At 38.4% G+C, this 21003-nt stretch overlaps 2 protein-coding genes across 6 annotated transcripts in view; both read right to left on the bottom strand.

The window, feature by feature from the left end:
* Positions 1-9728, bottom strand: part of apba1a (amyloid beta (A4) precursor protein-binding, family A, member 1a) — a 40088-nt gene extending 30360 nt beyond the window's left edge. For 2 of the 5 annotated variants that reach the window (XM_056745478.1, XM_056745477.1), the window contains exon 1: positions 8845-9029. The gene's annotated coding sequence lies outside the window, so the exon portion shown is untranslated. Of the gene's footprint in view, positions 1-8844; positions 9030-9625 lie in introns of those variants that run through there. The other 3 variants (XM_056745476.1, XM_056745475.1, XM_056745472.1) reach the window with 3 other exon arrangements.
* A 1950-nt stretch (positions 9729-11678) lies between these two features.
* On the bottom strand, positions 11679-20097 carry ptar1 (protein prenyltransferase alpha subunit repeat containing 1). Its single transcript, XM_056747092.1, has 7 exons — positions 19782-20097; positions 18937-19106; positions 18745-18811; positions 18022-18126; positions 16611-16842; positions 13854-14131; positions 11679-13242 (listed from the first exon to the last, which is right to left on the bottom strand). Exons 1-7 carry the CDS (start codon positions 19865-19867, stop codon positions 12903-12905), a joined length of 1278 nt encoding a protein of 425 aa, XP_056603070.1. The 5' UTR covers positions 19868-20097; the 3' UTR covers positions 11679-12902.
* Between the last annotated feature and the right edge of the window lie 906 nt (positions 20098-21003).

The raw sequence follows: 21003 nt of genomic DNA, 5'->3' as shown, positions 1-21003 counted from the left end.
TGGCCAGTGATTGGTCGAATACTGCAAGCGTGTGACGGAAATATAACGCCTCTTATCATATGTGGAACATCAGGTTCCAAAGTAATTGTACTGACAAGTATGCCCACCTTATTTGGGTATACATATGGTCTTAGTCAACTCATACCACAAACTGACGTGTATTTTTGGGGGTGTGGTTACATGATGCATTGCAGGCAGGTCTGGGTGAGCATTCGCTTTTAGATAGAATGCATCTTTTCCTAAAATATTTTTTTTTGCGCCATATGACCCCTTTGAAAACGCAATAGAGCTGCAATCTTTTTTCCAAAATGAAAGTAAACTTTTTTCTCTCTGTACAAGACCGATCCGATTTCAGTTGGTTATGTGTCAGTTTATATACTGTATGTATAATGTGTAACACTGTGGTTCTATAAGGCATGACATTTCTTTCCTAAATGACTCCTTAATTATCAGTTAAACAACCCATTCTCCAGTATTCAATAATTGACAGCCTTAAGAGAGTCCCTAACACACATCGGTGTACGGTACAGTCTCTAGACCACTGTCAGTATCTAGGTCAGAAGCTCCATCATATCTGTCCTTAGCTGACATTCGCAGTTAAATTTGTGTGTTGTGAAAGCCTCTCTCGGGCATTTTTATTCACCAGCTACCTCAGGGTGTGCGCTTGTTTGTGTGCACACGCGTGTACTTGTAAGTGATGGATGGAGTCATGCTTTCCCTTCACTATCTGTTCTCATCCAGTGTGTTATTTTGTGGATTCTGTGCCGTCCTATTGCTCAGCTACCAGGAAAATATATTCCTAATAAGACATGACACGTGCGGGGTGAAAATTGGGTTTTCTCCTCATTTTATCACTTATGTAGTGAACAAGGGAGCAGTAATTGACTGAAGGGAGTTCCATCCCACATGTGCTTATTATGATAAAAAGCCCCTCTCAATGTAAATAAATGAAAATATTTTAAATAAGCTGGGATTTAGAAGAGTTTGCTTGGAGCAGCACTGCTTTTTTCAGATTTTGAAGAGAATCTATTTGCATTTGATCGTCTTGAGTATTTATTCCACAAAATAATCATTACGTTTCTGCATCTTCAGTTGAAACATTCATGTCTACCAATGTTGCATGTGCTAATAATGTACCAATACTGTCAAGAATAAGCAGTCATTTAATGAAAGGCTGTGTAGTCACTGGTGACCTATGAATACGCTTTGGAGACGACAGAGAGGGAGGGAGTCTATTCAACATATTTCTTTCGCTTATTCAAGCGTGTCAGATTGGTCTAACACGAGAGGCGGAGAAAGCTCAATGTAGAACGATATTATACAGTATCTGTAAAGGCCTTTGCCGTATCTCATTTTTCCAACAAGACAAGCCGACGGGAAATCGATGGCTTTGTGCCTCTTTAAGACAAGCCTGCATAAAGTCTGCATTATCTTGTAGAGTTCCTAGGATTTGAGGGCACACCGTCGCTTTATTGAACTCTTGTAACATTATGTTTAATCTGACACTAATGAGTTGTAAAATCTTTATATTATGTCATGATTTGTCTTTAAAGCATAAAGGATGAATTTTGAAAGGGATAGCGCACCTAAAAATTCTGTCATCATTTATTTACCCTTAAGTACTGTGGTTCAAAATCTGTATGATTTACTTCTGTGGAACAGAAAGGAAGTGGTTTTGTTTCCAAACAATGGAAGTCAATGGGGTCCAATGTTGTTTGGTTATCGACATTCTTCAAAATATCCTCTTTTGTGTTCTGCAGAAGAAATTTATGCAGGTTCGGAATTACACAATGATGATATTGGCAATGGTAAATATTTCAAAGATACGTGAAGCTTCATCTCTTTCGACAAATTGTTCTGAACAAATGGCAAAAGGTAAGTGTGTGATTGAGGAACAAAGGTCATCACCCGAAAAGGTTTAAAAGCATATTCAAAAACAACAACTATAACCACTGTAATGCACAGACTTCACAGCCATTTTATTTGTTTATTTTACAGTATGACACAACCTCCCTTTCCTGAGTATCCTAAAAGCCACTGTAAATTGAGAGAAATATTGGTACAATTGAAAAACTGTCAGAATAATCTTAAAACGCATAAACCATAGAAAGGCTGCATGTGTGCCCAGCTGTGGGTGTTTTTTGTGTGGAGAGGGAGAGGGTCGGACGATAGAGGCGTGGGTGGTCATGCTGGTCTGTAATTACTCCCCCCGGATCTGCAGGGGAAGAGCGATGACCTTTCCACACACACACACACACACACACACACATATCACCTGACATCTCATACACAAGTCAGAAATATCATGTGCAATTTCTACCGTTGAATTATGATTTGTTTATTATTGGCACGTGATGTCTGCATTGTTTTACTAAAGGGATTTCTTGAATCAGGTAAAACATTTATATACATGCATTTGGCAAATGTGTTTAAAAACCGTGTGCACTCAATCTATGCATTTTATTATATAAGTACGCATGTTCTTCAGGATTGAACCCGTGATCTTAATAATACAACAATTTACCAATTGATATAATAGTACCAGCACAATTATCATTATTTGAATTTACTCTAAATTGTTTATCATCAGTTTTTATCAGACTGAATTCATAACAAAGCGTATTAATCCGTACAATGTGAATCATACAAAAACAGTACTGAAGTCCCATCTCTAAACTTTACCATCACTTGGTCGAAAGCAAATCTTAATGAAAATTATAATGAGATCGCACAAATTCATATGAATGACCTTGCAAAACAGTTATGAAATTGCAGTGTGATTATGAAACCTATTGCAGTAGTAATTTTTTCACAAAACACAGTTTGGCCCAAGCAGGTCGGTCTAGTATTTTAAAAAACAAGGTGTGTTTGCATTGCTTTGGTAAAGTATTCAGTGATTATTTAATTATGTAAGAAAATAAATGTACATCACAAATTAATTTTTCAATCTGGATTCCTTATGGACTAAACACTAAATCCAGTTTTGCTGGATTTTCTCCAATCAAGGCAAAGAACATGTCATCTCAGGGCTCCGCAAATTAAATTGGGCTAATCTCTGCTATAGTGGCTGACTGAGCCACCACACGGCCCTAAAATCTACTGAGCATCTCTGGATCCCAGACAGAGCAGCTCTCATGCAAAGTGACCTTCAAGTGCTCGTGAATTAACACAGCAGGCTATAAACACACACCCGGACACACACGCTATAGCTTCGCTGAGACAATGACTCGCCAGCCGTGAGAACTTGGAGAGGCAACAAAGAGAAAACCCGTCTTTTGTGTAATTCATACAATCCAACACTGTTAATCTCAATGCCTGTATGTGTCATGGACAAAACACATACAACAATGTGAATGTCAGATTGTCTAAACCGAGATCAGTGTGCCAAACATAAGAATTAGTCTCTGGTGTGAGGAGGATGACAACCAGAAAATGTGCCAAATGTAAAATGAAATTGAGTAAACAGAGCGGTCACATGGGGATTGTCAATGACTGCTGTCTTCCCATGTACCGAAATATTTTGATCTAGAAAAATCCAGGACACCTGTCCTCCCAAAAGGGTCATATAGCCTTATAATCTGCAGTCAGATCGTTGTGCTGCTAATGTCACTTATAGATTCTATATGATCATTAAATGTTCAGTGTATGACATTTAGCGGCACCTAGAGGTGAGGTTGCGAATTGCAACCAATGGCTCACTCCACCACTCCCCCCTCCCTTTCTTGCACAATGGGGGCTGACACAGGACTACAACGTTGTCACACTTTTGCTCATTTGCCGAACGAGATAATGTATTTACGAAACGTGCTCTGTACAGTTTGTCCGTTCAGGGCTACTGTAGAAACAAAATGCCGAACTCCGTGTTAGAGGACCCGTGATGTATGTAGATATAAATAGCTCATTCTAAGGTAATAAAAACATAACGCTTTATTATGTAAGGTCTGTCTACACCTCTAAAGACATAGTTATGTATATTATATTGCATTTCTGTCAATAGATCCACCAAAAAACTACACACAGAGATTACTTTTAACTTTTTTTTATTTTTCATGCGTATTTATGGATGTAAGAGATTGAATGCCTTTATCTTCTATATGTTGTCAACGTTTGGACCACACTAATTTATAGATATCCTCAAGGTTAAGGTATTCATACTTTAATATTTTTTCATTCTTACTGTAAGTCTAGACAGTCAAACCAGCTTCTAACATAAAACTCCACCCCCCTTCCTGATTTCCTCAATTTATTCTGCTGCAGTTCCATTTCCTCTAATAATTCATTCATTATAATTCTATGCAAGTAAATGTGAATCTAATTATGGCCAAAGCTCTTTTTACAGAAGCCTCCATGATTTAATGACTCCCCGATAAACAAGAATATCAACAAACACTGCCAGAAGGCACAAAACAAGTGTAAAGGAGGTTTTGGCTTTTTATAAGAGAAACTGTCATGATTCTGCCCTTCTAGAAGTTTCTTTTGTTTTAGCCGACAGGATCATGACAATTCCATGTCTTGTGTCTGTGTTGGGAGCACATGGCCATGGTTTGTGTCTTTGTGCCAGGTGCTCTCCTGTCTTTCGTCTTAGCCCCGCCCCCTTGTTTCCCTATTCATTTTCCTGTCATTATTTCACGCCCTACACCTGTCTCCGCCTCCTTACCTCCACTTAGTTTGTTCCCTATTTAAAGCCCTTGTGTTTGCTGTCTTTGTGACCCCACCATCATGTTTTGTCTGCCCTGTGAGTTGGTTTAGTTAAAGTTGAGTTTTGGTTTTATCCTGTCATGTTTTGGTTCTGTTTGCCCCCCAGAGGGATTTTCAATTGTGTTATGTTTAATAAAGACTTTTTGGTTACGTGCTGTCTGAACCTGGATTCTGTCTCTCGCAATCCTGAAAAGAAACCTTTTATCTCTGAATATTTCTCTTTAGGTCTTTCATTCGATAGATATTTTACTGCCCACAGTTCTCAGAAGACTATATATTTATTTAGGATTATATAATAATTATTTTTGAGTTCTCCCAAAAATTCTGTCACCATTTACTCACCGTCTTTGAACCTTATGACTTTATGTCTTGAGTATAGCACAAAAAAGATATTCTGAAGTAACTGAACAGCAACGCAACAGTCGTACCCATTCACATGCACTGGTTTTGTATCCATAAAATGGAAGTGAGTAGGTAACGGCGCTGTTAAGTGTTCTGCAAAAGAAAGAAAGTCACACTATATGGAATGATAAGAGGGTATATTTTTGTCTTTAAGGGTGTCAAGTCATAGATTTAGTGCTCCTATCGAAATAACAAACAGGCATCAGTGGCACACATTGTGAATTAACTTTTAAAACATAAAAAAAGTGATCTCGCATCAGGATAAAGGGCAACTGTAACTCCATTTATGACAGCATGTGAACTGTGCTGTCCACTCCACACGCCCATTACAGCTTCAGCTACTTTCACGCTGACATTTAAATCACGTCAAAGCACTTCATTAGTGTAAATGCAGTGTTTCTTTACGCCTATAATTCACTAAATCACTTCGCTGTAATGAATAGCATTTATTAACCTTCACTTAGTGAATGTCTGAATATGACTATTGATAAAAAGTATGAGAAAACAGACGGTGTGTTGACTCAAGGATGTGACCTCTAGCAATGGAGGTGTTCATGGTTCGAATATACTCCTAATAAAATACGTTTTCTGGTGGGGGGGACAGACAGAAAATATGTTACTGCAGTCTGTTCGGTCCATGCATATCGCCAAACATCATTATTGATCAATTTCAAATCATATTTGTTTCAAGTTATTTAGACACTACTTTGGATCGAAGCTAGTCTGTTTTGGTCCTAATGGAAAAAGTACAGAAAAGACTCAGTTTAAAAAATTCTCTCACTCTGGTGACAAAAATTTTGCTGACTTGAAAGGCCACAGAAGACAAATAATGCATGATAAAGCTGTCCCAAGGCCACCGGTCTGCTGATTCTGGTGAAGTGCAGCTGTTTCAAGATTTCATACGAGGACATTAGACAAAACTCGATAGATACAATGCTTAAAAATAAATAGGTCCCAAACCCTGATGTCAGCTGCTTCCTAAGAAAGATATATATACCCACATGCTGTTTTATCTCATTTTTTTCTAATGTTTTTACACGTGTATAGTGTGAATTTAAACTCCGTGTTTGAGAGCAGGTGCAATAGGGAACTGGTGATGAGAGTTTTAGCTGTAAATGCATTTCGCTGCTGTCATTCTGAAACTTTGCATCTCCATATTACATGACTTTTAATTTTAGCCATACATCATTATTGTTATTTACCCTTTATGTTTTTCACTGGGTTTTGCAAATATTTAACCAATATAAAGTATTAAAAAGCACTAGTCAACTTTGACAGCAAATTATTTAATCATTTAAAAAGTAAAGTGTTTTTCCATTTCCCGAAAAGCAGCGAATTCGGAGATCCAAGATTTCGTGAGGACAGCGATATATGCATGGAAAATAAAAATAATAACAGACATAACAAATTCAAATTCCTATAGACTCCAAAATATGCATAAATACACTTCTAAATCTTTAACCTATAATCTAAGGATTAAAAATATTTATGATGTACTTCAACATACTTGTTCCTCTCATTATTCTTCTTCTCCCCAAAAAATCATGGCTCACAATGGTTTGTCTTGATCTATGGACTATTAAAAATATATCAACACAGAAAACAGATTTTAATATATATATATATATATATATATATTAAGACATAGGAATTCAGGACTTTTTACTAAAGGTGCTTTACAAAATACAGAAGGACCATTTTTGGCTGAATGGTTCCATTAAAGGAGCAATTTTTTGGAGGATCTATTGACAGAAATGCAATCTGATATACAAAACTATTTCTTCAGAGGTGTATAAAGACCTTACGTAATGAACCGTTATGTTTGTATAACCTAGGAATAAGCTATTTAGATAAACATACAGAGCGGGCCTACATACATTGAATTCGCCATGTTGCACCACCATGTTTTGTACTGTAGCCATAAATGGACAAACAGCTCTACAAAGCGCTTTTCTCTCCCTCTACCCTTTTGTACAACAACAAAAACATATCTTGGTTCTAACAAACAGAAAAACCGATGCAGGTCCTGACTTTTTTCCTTCTTTTTTCAAATTAAAATTATCGAATAAATAAGACATCGCTCTTTCTACAGCCTTTCTAATGCCCGTATGATCTCTTCCCTGCTACAACATGAGAGAAGGCCGCGCCCCCCCTTTTGATTTTTACTATAAAAAGTTTCGAAATAGGTTCTTATAACAACTTTTGAAGTACCAAAAAATGGGAGAGCTAAAATTTTGTTTAGATCCTTTTGAGGTGCCTTTATTTTAAGAGTTTAGAATATCCTGATGCCCAAACAGAGAAAGCAGTATCCAATAAACCCAAAATACTCATAATAAGCCCTTCTGGGTGGAACACTTCCCATTCCGGCTTCTCTGCTGTTTTGCTCAAAAACAGCTCTCTGCATTAATTCCACTCACCAACAAGAGCTTATTCAAAACCATGGCCAGCAACAGAGGGATAAAATCACATAGTGTCTCCAGGGAAATTCAGTTTAGAATCACCTTTGATCCCTTTTCTCCATGTGCAGTATACCCACATGCTTGAAAGCGTCTACAGCAAATAACCTCTAAAATGTCTTTTAAAACAGCCTAGCCGCAAAACATTTCACTGCTGGTCGGCACGGCAGATAAGCAAAAGAAATTGATGTCTGAAAGGCAAACAGGAGAAGGTTTGCTGTTTCGCTGTTGAGTAGTAAGAGACGTTTGTAATACAAACGCTTCGCCACTGAACACTGGCTAGTCAAACATCTAAACCAAATCTTAATATCCTTTGGGTAACAGAATAACATGAACATGCATACCCTGTTCTTGTAGCTAGAAATAATAACTACACCCCTCCTCCTCATTCTGTGATCAAGAAACAAATCAAAATTCTTTAACTGGACTAAAAGATAACTGCCCTTTAGATCCGTGTACCCATTTTCTAGATCAATTTATTGATTCAAGTGTGGCCGTATAGACAAATGAAACTCAATGCAAAGCAGCTTATTGTGTAGCTTAAATGCACCTTTAAACATCAGATCTATAGAAATCGAAACATTTACCGATTTATAGTAGGATAAATAATCTATATTGCACGAAACCTCTTCATTATATATTTAAAGAAGATCAAATTGTCAAGTATAATTCACCAGTCCTTGACACAATGTATGACACATCTGCATCTGATATCACCTGACAGGTAGTAAAAAACGAATGTATTAAATACTCCAAGACAGCAATGCTCAGCATTTTTTTGCAGGACGCAATCACAATAGGTTACGTTCTTACAAACGATTTCCTTATTTTGATATGAGTCCATCTTCACCTGAGCATTACACATGAATCATTGCCGATAGCATCTGAGAGAATGCACAAATGTCAAACCCATCCTCTGGTGTTGTTGCTGTTATTTGCACAGTCATGGCTTGAGAGTCTTTTGAGAACACTCCCATCTCCCCCGGCGACTCCAAATATTAAAATTACAGTATTTTCCTCATTAAGCATTGAGCAAAAGTCTGCCTGCTCTATTCTTTATTAGTCAAGGTGGGGTCGTTACTATTAAGATCCTATTCCCTGCATCCCTGACGTCCTCACAACAGCGTACTGCGACACAGACCACGACATTTTTCACACAAGTGCACTGAAAACTAAACATACCGGTCATTCGCAAACTTAAAGCGCATACATTTTCAAAGTTGCAGCTGAAAAGAAACGCTCAGTACGCATCAAAACATCAAAGCGATGCGCGTTTTCGCAGCCCTACCTGCATAGACGCCAGCATCAGCATCACTCGAAGAGTAAAGGTGTGATACTGCAGATGAACGTGGTTTCTATCCCGCGCGTCTCTCTGTACCGTCTATAAACGACGACTTTTTAATATCAACAATCTACGAGACTTGTCCATTCGCTTTCTTTCCTATCGTCTCTCCCACCTGCGCAGCATCCATCAGCGAGTCTGCATCCAGGGCATGTATTTGGCTCCGTGATGCCTAGAGCGCACGCGTATTCATAGGACGCCATTCAACAGCGCACTGTTTGGCAAAACATAGCGAAGGAAGAGATGAAAGGGGGTGCGTTTACAATAACACACATATATAAATATAGTCCACCGCGAGTCATCGGATGTTGCAACAAAAAATACACAGTGAATTGTGATTTAGTTGCACACCCTCACTACACAAACATTTGGATCGTACAACACGAATGCACGCGCGTATAGAAATAAAGTTAGTTAAGCGCCTGTCACCTCTGAAGAGAATGGCACTTTGCGTCGCATTGATTTTGCTTTCGGGAACTGTTGCTGAACTTTACTGTTACGCCGTCACGTTTCGTCTGTATCGCATCCGGTATAAGGGTGTGATAGTGATACAGCACAAACATCGGCAAAGAAAACGCATCGTCTCTTCGTACCCCGAGTCAAGTCTGTCTTAGGAAGCGCGCCACCGCAAAGCGTTAAACGCATCCAAACCAACAATGTTCTTTCTCCTCATGTGTCAATTCGAGACAACGGTTTACTCAATGACATCTCTGTTTATGTATCCCACCTGTATTGAATGCGGTTTCCAGCGATCTAACGGTTCACCCGATGTGTGTCTGATCCACCATCTTCAGCTCCTGCCTTTCAGCCCGAGAGCAAACGCGACTCCTCCCATCACATATCCAAACAGCCAGACCACAGCAAACCAAACCCTGGATGATTTCTCAATGAAAAAAGTGCTACAATGACAAAAAAATGAAGCACCACCTTGTTGAAATACAAAATAAATGTACAGTATACAAATTCTATTGATAAACATGATTTAAATGTAAATATAATGGTCTCTTTGGATATGGTAGTGGGTTCTCTTATGTGGTTCATGAGAACCAATGGATCAATATGAAATCCTACTGAAACAAGGCCCACAACACTATACAATAGGGGATTTTGGAATAATTTTATTGGTAAACATTACCAAGAGATTTCTTGTTGTATATTGATGCAATCTAGTTTGTGTCATTTTTTGCCAGAGCCCTTTCAGCAAACGAAGAGCAAAAGGCACATTGGCACGAGGTAAAAATAATACACCGGTCACGCATGAAAGAACAAAAAAGAAGGAATAAACATTATTACCAAAATGGGTTTTGAAGTTTAAGCTGCACATTTTGTACGTAGTCTTCGTTTAGGTGTTCTGACCACATTGCTGATAAAGCTGACGTTCTCAATAGAATCCTTCCCAAATCCCATCTGTAGTCTACCTAAAATGCCCAAAATTGTTTTAACATCAACAGAACAAAATGGCCATGAGCGCAAAATTACGAAATAAAAATATGATGGACCTTTTCACAGTTGCTTTATTTCATGTGGTAGCAAGTGAAAAACTGCTACGCTCAATACAGTTTTTATTTCAATACAAATAGATATAAATACATCATAGATAGTATGCTATTGGTTATTGTTGCTGTAGAAAGCTACAGTACCTATTCATTATATCAGTCAATACATGAAAACAATGTAATATTTATTTGTTCTTTCTAGCTAAAGCATAATGGACTGTAATACGCTTCTGCATAGAAGTACCAGTAATTTAAGTTCCTTATTTTTGCTGTACTGTGAAACTCTTGGTTTCAAAAAACATGACATTTTACGAGAAAGGAAATTGACTTGAGAAACACTGCTTCCTATATTTAATCCAATGACCCCTTAAGTCACCTATGTTGATACCTAGCAACTATTAATCCAAATATCTGGTAAAACTGACCGATTAAATAAGGATTCTTACTACAAGCATTGCTTGCCACTTTCTGCATAAGTCGTGAAAAAACAAATCAAAGAAATTAATATGAGCTTGATCCCTTTTTGACAATACAATAATATGTAATAAACATGCAAACAGATGATCAAAGAGGCCTATTATGGATACGGGAATAACATTAGCAAATTTTTTATCTTTTATAAATATGCAAACATAAAAAATTCCAACCACCAAAAGACCAATTTTACAAGGAATTCTTTGCTCTAAACATTAATTCCAGTTTTTATTTTCGGCACTTTATTTGAATCAGTTTAACAGCAGGAGGAGGGAAAAAGTTGCTAAAACTTTGCAATGATGTCAGCTTAAACAAGTATACATATTTGCATGTACTAGAGTGATAATTGTTTAAAAGCTGTCGGTTTACTTATATTGTGTCTAGAGAGGAATGTCGGAGCTGGATTTATCCTTAGAAGAATTCTAATAAAAAAATAAACTCAACCATTCTGCGACTGCACTCCAAAAACCTAAGCATTGCAGAGATATCTACTCTGAAACTGTACTGGATATAGTCTATAAGTTGCACTAGAATTTATATTACTGAAATAGTTTCATAAATCTAGTGCTTGTGCAAAAAAACGATGAACAGCGATACACTTATAAAGTGAAACTTAAGATTGAATTCTACAAGTCTTGTAGATTTACTAAGACATTGATTTATACATTCTGCTACACTGTTGAAACTTATCTAACCAAAATAGTTGCATAAATAAAACAGGAATTTCCTGATTTAAGAGCGAAATATAACCTATGTGAATTTTAACACCTTATAAAAAAGTTGTAAATTAATTAATTTGTCAATGCCAGATGAAGCCTGTAAAACTTGAAAGTTTATTACAAGTTAATAATTATAAGTAACAGTGAGTCAACCATAACTGTCTTAATAGCTTTTTAGCTATCATAAATCATGACATGAGTGAAGCTAGCAACATTTCACTGTCCATATTTGCATAAATATTAATTAAAAATAGTGTTAAACAAAAAGCAGCATTTGTAAACCCAGTTCCCCAGTGCAGAGAAAAAGCACCATTCTGCACCAGATGGCCATGAACATGGCAGCTTGTTGTTTCTTCAGCCACGATTGGGCCAAGCTGAGAATAAGAACGACTCCTGCTTCGGAAATTTCCTTTCATCATGAAAACCCATGCATCTGCGAGACCACCTGGTGGGACGCTAAACTAAAGTTGTGCTTAAAAGCTGAGACATGCTTCACTTTTATTTATGATCGCTTGCCCTTCGTTACTGTAATGAATGATGAATGTGCTTGAGGAGCATTTATTTATTCCTAAACATCCACGAATAATGGCCATGAAGGGATGAAAGACTGATCTCGCTAAAGGTGTCATATTATTTTATCACAATACAAAAAGCCTATTCACCTAAAATTTCGGCATGTTGTTTTGATCTGCAGTAATTGGTTTGATTCATTTAAAAGTCTTATGAAAAGATCTGTCTTCAGCTCTAACATTTCTTAGCAAATGACTCGTGATTGTGCTCACCTTACCAACTGTAGCAAATCATCTACATATTTGTAGTAAAATGTCAATGCTTCAGTATAAAAATTCAGAGAGGAACGGTACAGATTCAGATTCAGAGCCAGTCTGGCCTCAATTAAACAAAAGATGGGAAACTGGGTCAGAATCACATTGGGCTCTAAGTGCTCTCTTTAGTGCGCACCACAGCGTGCATTTAAGACTCCCGTCAGGAATCATAAAACTGCAGACAGCATGATGAGAACACCCTGTCATTGATTTGTGGTGGAAGACTTTAAATGATATAAAACAAAAAATACACAAAGAAAACAGTCGTAAGGACCATAAGACAATACACAGACCTGAGATATCCAGTACCTGAACTAAAAGACCGGTCATGGGTTTTCATCACAAGGTGGAATTTACTCCAGCAGAGTGCCTCTTACAAACCAGCCATGGAGTCCAGCCATTTCAGAGACCAGGACGTGGGTTGTTGGAGCCAGAAATAAATTGACCTATCACAGCTCTCCCACCTCATGGTGGGCGGAGTGTTCATCACGCTACTGACCTATAACAGAGTCCAGCCACTTTCTGTAGGCAACGGCAAAGCGGCTTTGCTCGGGGCTTCGGCAGCCTGTGAGGATTCCAGACACGAACGTGTGCTCGGAGGAAAGTCCAGAGTAGGGAAAGAGGGGACCCCGCTTTAATCGCTTGCTGTCCTGTGTGTAACTTCCGTGTTTGCCCCCGTCTAGAACGCAGTCAATGTCCATGGCCTGGGAGGCGCTGCCGTTGTCACAGGTCTCCTCGCTGAGGAGAACGTCAGTGTGGGTAAGAGGTGGGGAATGTGAGGGCACCCCCAGATCCTTCCTCCAATGATGCCACAAATAGAAGACATGACGCCTGATGAATTAGAAATGCACACGTTTGTTTTAAGTAGATAACAAAAACATCACACTAGTTAATGCTCACTGAACTAAAACAAAGATTTGTAAAACAAAGATTACATCAAAAAAAATTTCTCATGGTTTTAGAGGGGTCCCCCAACATTTACTATAACGCCTCATGCTCCCATTTCCTAATGATTAGTATAAAGTATGTTGAACAAACACAAATTTCTCATCTCTTCAAACTAACAGCACAACTGTCAATGAAAGAGATCTGCTACCATGATGCACTTCATGAGGAAAACACAAGCTAACAACATAAACACCATTCAGGGAACAGCTGCTCCCTAACACATCCACAAGGGACAGGCTGGTGAGGGGGAGTGAAGGAGCTAAAAAGGCAACTAAAGAACCATTCGGCTCTCCCTCTGTGCACACTGCAGAATAAGACCATCCATCATTTCATAACACAAAGCTATAAACACATCAGACCGTCCAGCTTAGGGTCAAGGGGAGACTTTTGGCAGACCAAATCACTACGCTCACACCTGGAAGCGCTGATGTTGACTGATGCAGTTGGAAAACTGCATCAGTTTGCTCCTGCTACTGCTCCTTTATTCATCTCACCTGTGGCACCACAGTGCCTCGTGCCCCAGGTACGACTCGATGAGGTCTGTGCAGAGCTCCATCTCTTCATGGAAGAGCTGGGGGATGACATCGCTATGGTGACGATCGTCAGACACGGTTGCCGTGCCCTCTATGTTGGACTGCTGGTCCCTCTCTCCAACCTGGCTCAGCTCTCCGGCCAGGGTTTTCAGCAGGTGCTGACGGTAGTGGAAGCCGCTGTGATCGGAGACGTGCATGGACACCCAAAGCTTGGTGGAGGACAGCTCATCGTGCAAAATCTGGAGCGATTAATAAAAACATTGCGAATAAGTACCAATTCAAAACTTTGGTAAATTTCAAGACTTGTTTTGTTGAGATATTAACATTGTAGAACATGTAGACAATGTTAGCATACAGCATTTACATTTACATTTAGTCATTTGGCAGACGCTTTTATCCAAAGCGACTTACAGTGCACTTAATACAGGGACAATCCATTTAAAGGTCCAGTGCATGAAATTTAGCAGCATCTAGCAGGGAGGTTGCGAAATTGCAACCGACCGAACACGCCACTCCCTCCCTTTCGAAGCACTACGGTGGCTGGTAGAGAACCATAATGTTGTCACAATTTTGCTTATTTCCCGAAGGAGATAACGAATGTACGAAACTTGCTCTGTAGAGTAGTTTGTTCGTTTAGGGCTACTATAGAAACAACATGGCGAATTCCGTGGAAGGGGACCCACGGTGTATGTAGATAGAAATAGCTCATTCTAAGATAATAAAAACATAACACTTTATTATGTCTTTATACTAGGGATGGAATGTTAAAGCTCACCCACAGTTCGATACGTACCTCCGTTTTTTACCCACGGTTTTCACTTCAGTTCTAAAGGCTTGGCATATTACAGTGTTTTTCTTTGTTCTATGTTTATGTGACAGGAACACATTTTTTATTTTAAACTATTTAATTGCAGTTCTCTTTATTTTACTTCACTTATTCGTTACGCAAAACTCTACTTGTACAAATTCCTGGTGTATTGAATAAATGTAAAGATATACACTGGCAGCTCACAGCAGTTCTTGGTTTAATGATCATCAACATGCCAGTAAAATAAGCTTCTTGAAGAGGTTTTGCGCATCAGAGTATTTAAAATAACGTGATGCAAACTTGCGATGGCTGTAATGGAAGTAAACTGACAAATGTGTGATGTTGCATGAATTGCCACCTTTGACCAACCAAATATTGAGGGCAAAGAAATGAACATACTTTTCAGAAGCCTGACATTTCTGTTTAAAATATCCTTTTTTTATTGTTCTTATGTAATATTCCAGTTTTCTGATACACTGAATTTATGCTTTTCAGTATCTGTATGCCATAATCATTAAAAGTTCAAGAAATAAGGCTTGAAATATTTCACTCTATGTGCAATGAATCTATACAATATATGGGTCTCACTTTCTAAAATGAGTGACAAAAAAATATTGAGATTTTTCACGATATTCAATTTTTTTTAGATGTATCTGTATACTCAACATCACTTTGCTTCTCATGTTGCAGGCAGCCTCGTTTCACCGCTCGACCACCACTTGCCATTAGATATTTACTCGTGGGGATGCGTTTGTCTATCTCATTGCACAAACATCCAGACAAACACGGACAGAGCCAGTTCAAAGAGTAATTAAGGGCACGGAAATAACTTAAAGAATTTCGAGAATTGTGGCATCCTTACTTTATACACCTCTGAAGACAATGTTATGTATATTATATTGCATTTCTGTCAATTAATTTTGATACTTCAAAAAAAATGACACAATGGACCTTTAACAGTTTAGCAGAAAAATAGTTAATGTTTGATATCTCAGTAAAATCTGGTTCTGAAAACAGTCCAAGTGCTATAGTCTAGATCACCAGGGTCTCATAATTATTCATGAAAAGCCTTCATCTATGAGAAGACACTGCCTCATTAATTATTCAGACACTGTGTGACCTTTTCCTATGACTGGCATTTCAACAGAGTTGATACCAGATATTTACTGAAACATGGCTCTCATCACTTGCATGGTTTTAAACCACGACATGTTAATATAAAATTATGCATTTGTGAACTGCAGCGACATAACAACGTTAACTTGTTTTGGGAACAGCAATGACAAGGGACGAATGGAGTACAAGCAGAATGCAACGGGAGCTTGAAAATATTATCAACATTGGAAAAAATACTTTACTGTAAAGTTACTTAAATTACGATCCATAAAAGGCGACGACAGAAATATTTCATCAAACAAGACCGCATGGATTCAACCTGACAGCCACATTATTGCCCTTTACTGTAAACCAATTACCTAAAACAGCCAATGAATGCCTCAGATTTGGTTAAAGTTTGTTTTGGATCATTAAATCTACAGGCTTATGCTTTTATATGAGGGATTTAAACTGGGATTGAGCCTGGCAACATTTGCTTCATTTCGCATCCAATTAAGAAAGGATAAGCGCACATCAAAGGTCTGGCTCTTTGTGACCCCTTGATAAGCTATCCTGAATAGTAGCACTCGCATCCAGCTGTCCGTAGTCTAGCAAAAACTGCTAACTCAAAATCAGCAGCCTTATAAATAACCCCATGTCATGTTGCTTTCTTTCGAACACAGAGATGGATATCATTCCAAACAATTATCACAGTAGCTGATCTGAGATGTATACGCAAAGCCATCTAGCAGACACTAGAGTTTAGTCATTATGATGAATTACAGTGAAGCAGTACAGTGAAGGTCGCTCTCTACCTTCAGATTGCCTTTAGCCATATGCTGCAACACCCAGATGCGATGGGACCAGGCATTGTAGTTGCTGGGGTAACGGCTGGCTGCATCTCCGCAGACCCTCATCTCCTCCTGCAAGGCTCTCTGCAGCCGCTCGCATTGCCTCCTGTCAGCGTCTCCCCTGGGTTCAGCTGGTTCCTTCGCTTCCGATCCAGAAGGGGAACACTCCTTCTGTAGCCACTGCAACACCCATCGCCTGCGTCCACAATACAAGCACTCAATGGATAAGATAATTAACCTGCTGCTGACAGTTTAGCAAAATCAACATGTCATGTATTAAAAACAAAGCCAATACAAAGTCCTGTATTTTCAAATATCAAGATAGCAAAAAGATTTCCCTTCCCTAACAGGTCTGCACCAGCCTGACCCCATTTATCCTGTTGTCCCACTATATCTTATGATCTTCTTTAGTCTCTTTGTTACAAGCATCATTATAGATTTAAATACTCTCTCTCCTGAGTTCTCTTTGATGGCGCTGTGGTTGCAGACACATGCAAGTTCTAGTTCTAGCCTTTGTCCTCACAGCGGTGATGAAATTCTGCTTCGGCTTGCATGTTCACATATTGCAAGAGGACTGCAACTGTGTCATTTCATTGTCTCCTGGCCACTGCTTCCATTGTCTCTGTACATTTGCAGACCATCCAAGCTACTTCAACTTAAAAGCAGAACACACACTTTATCCCGTACTGAGCGTTTAACCATTATATTAATATTTTAAAGCCAAATGTATTATTAGTTTTCCTCTTAAGATCACCATTTAAATATTCAGACTTACATAATCTAATGGTGAACAACGCTCTTAAAACTCGAACACTCACAACCGTGAAGACCTCATTGAACTCCATCCCCTCAAAACAGAAACACTTCTACACAATGATCAAAGAAGCCTGAAAAGCTTCAGCATGTATTGGCTTTCACATCAATGTCACAAGACACAGTTATGGAACATTCTGTCAACACTACACCTTGATTAATTCCTCATATTTATTTAAATAAGACAATTATTTTAGCGACTTAACCTTTTTTAATGGTAATCTTCTGCTTGTATTGTTATAACAGCACCTTTGCTAATATATTTCTGTTCCTATATCTATTTTTACAACCTCTACAATGAATTCAGATGACCCAAATGTTGATAAGAGATGACACCAACCTCTGCAAGGACTTCATAAGCCATCAATTTGATAAATACATAAAACTGCCTGGTTATACATACATTCTAATCATCATGATCATAAAATGTACTAATTCTTCTATTGCGGCTACTCTGGGTTTGAAATAAAGAAACATGCAATTTCTGTTAAGCAGCTTTGAAACTATATCAACTGTGAAAAGTTCTATATAAATAAATGTGAAATTAAATGATTCCTCTCACCTGTGGATCCATGTTTCTGGGCTTTTCGGATGCTTTGTCAGGGCTAGTTTGCCCAGGTAGAGGTCCTTCTCAGGATTTAACACACCACACTGCAGGAGCTCTTTCCTACACAAGAAAATGTTCATCAATATCAAGACTAATTTACTCCAGTGGAAATACGATCTCTATAAAAAATCACCATAACAATGTGTATAGCACCACCTCCTGGACAAATGTTTTCCCCACAAAACATTATAATAATGCCATTAAACTTATATTTTTGTGCAATTTTGTATCATTCTAACAAATATTATTTGTGCAATAACATATAATTTTACCAAATCATTATTTTGGAAAAGTAAACTAAATTAGGCAATAACTGCAAAAATTCAACATGGGCTGATTGATATATTTTTCTAAGTCCTAAATGTTACCAAGGAGCAGGCAATGAATGTTTAATCTCTTTTTGGAATGATAAAAACAACAGTCAAAGTTAAATGTGGCACCAGCTTTCTGATGTCCTTTTCTTAAATTAAACTTTCTAAAAATGGCAACAATGACACATTCAGAGCAATAATGACACTGATGCCTAACATCAAAAATACAGTTTCTAAAAATACAGAATGAACTTCAATATAGCATTAGTTGTGCATAAAAAGCTAAAATCGGAAATAATGTGAAGGGTTAGTCTGCTACAATGCATGTTTGCTAAGGTAATGCAAGTAAAACGAAAATAATCTGTACCTGACATTCCAAGCAGTGGTAAAGTCTGGATTTAAGAGAAGCAACGTGCAGGTTATATCTACCAGTGCTGGAGGAGAGAAAGAAAAAGAGAGAGAGAAATTGTTTGCCACTGTTCTATGAACGGTCATCTTTCAATACATACTAATAATGTGAGCTGCCTTAAAGAGATAACCTAATAAAATATTGTCCTACCTTCCCGGTCTAACCATTGCTTCCTCTGCCGGTAGAGCAGGAGTTTATTATGCACGTAGGGCAAGAGAAACTTGACACACCAGCTCTCCACTCCCAGCTTATTCGCCACCAGGACGATGGGGCTTCTGTTGTACCTTGCCTCCGGACAGGGAACGAGTCCTATCTCATCACTGCCAAAACATTGCAAAAGTACAGAAAATTAGAAAAAAGTCATAAAGGCTATACTCCGTGTACTGCTGAGTAAATGGCAACAAATAATGATCAGAACATCTCAAATATCTCATTATAGACGTGCTGGTACCTTTTTGGCAAAAACACAACACTGTCATAAGAGAATGGTCAGATGATACCTTTGGGACAGGGCACTGACCTTCACAGAGTGTAAATTCATGCATTACAGCAAAACACAAGTTAAACCGATCAAATAAATAAATGACTTTCATGAGTGTGTGCGAGTGGTACATACTACGCTCTTACGTTACTGTCCGGCGATCTACAACAATATAGAGTAACTCTACAAGCTAATAATCGTTCAACGTTACTTTCCCACTCCGGTAAACTTAGAGCAGAAAACAGCCTCAACTCTAACAGGCAGCACAAAACAGTTAAAGAGCCCAGGGCCATATTTGACATAAAAGCGATGTTGCTACGCTGTAGGACAGCGGGTTAGTGCTGGTTAGCTTAAATAAAGTTTAGCCAGTTAGCCAGCAGTCTGTCAGTCAACCGCCGCCTGCGCGAGTTAAGCGGGTTTTATTATCCAGTCCTCCGAATGCAAATATGGACATCGCTGAAACGCGCGACTAGACGGCGTTGTGACAGACAGTTACGAGATGTCGCATACGTACATGTTGGGGTTCCTTTTGAAGGCGTTATTGATGTCTTTCACAACTCTCTGGACCAACACATCCACCTCCTCTTCCGACTCGGCCATTTTCAGAGCGCGAGTGACGTCAGCCCGGGTGACTCAACCTTATCCGGGATCTTCACGGGCGGCCGTTGCCCGGTAACCGTACGGCGTCGTCTGACGCATTATTGCGATGTTAAAGTTGACTTTTTCTCCATTTTTTGTTAAAGGGAAGTTGCTGTGCAGATGTATATCAGCGTGAAACTGCTTCTCTGCTAAGGATAATTTAGGGCGGGGCTTATTTTCGTCCTGCGGGAACTGATTGGAGCATTGAAAGCTGGAAGTCTGCAGGCCATTGGACAGTCAGTATAGTATAGCAAGCCGACACAAACGTCACGCAGTCAAAAAATTGAAGGAAGAATGAAAGATATAAAGAATGACATAAATTCTGTTTGTGGGTTGTGAAAAGTAGTTACATCTGCCCCATAATCGCAGCATCTCGCTTCTTTCTTTGAAATGTGTCATGTTACATAAAGATAAATTATGGCATGATTTACAGGAATGACAAAAAAAGTTACTGCATGTCACAGATAAACACAGATGTATTTTTTTTCTCATCATATTAGAAGTGCATCTTGTTAAAGGGATAGAGATTTATGGGGCACCATTGGCTACAGTAGTAGAAAGAATTACTGTTTATTCTGTTAAACAACAAAATCAAATATTTTGAAGAATTTAGGAAAACACCTTTAGGGGAACCTCTGACAAACATTGTGGTAGTCACCGATGTCCCAGAAACAAATGTCAGTTGTTAACATTTTTCCAAATATATTTTTCGGTGTTCGTAAGGACAAAGACATTTTTATAGGTTTGGAACAACTTAAGGTGTGTGCAAAGTTTCATTTTGGGGTGAACAATCCATTTAAAGGAGACCATTTGAGTTGCTTTCAAAGCTTCGTTTTTTGCTGTTTTAAATAATCATTAATAATTATTTTCTTCATAAATAGTAAACAATAATTCTTTTGTCGCAGTAAAACAGAATTGTAAAAATCATGCACTCTTTTGTGTTTTTTAAACTATTCGTATCTGTTTCATTTACTTTTTTTTCAGCAGAATCATGACCACACAATGAAATCTTCAGTGGTCAATATCCCCAATATCCTGCAGTTTAAATTATCCCAACGTACTTGTGTCATTGAGAGGTGGACATATGGCATGATGTT

This window comes from Triplophysa dalaica, chromosome 4 (assembly GCF_015846415.1).
Source record: "Triplophysa dalaica isolate WHDGS20190420 chromosome 4, ASM1584641v1, whole genome shotgun sequence".
Lineage (NCBI taxonomy): Eukaryota > Metazoa > Chordata > Actinopteri > Cypriniformes > Nemacheilidae > Triplophysa > Triplophysa dalaica.
Note: the sequence above shows the minus strand (reverse complement) of the source record. Positions and strands in the feature narration are given on the sequence as shown.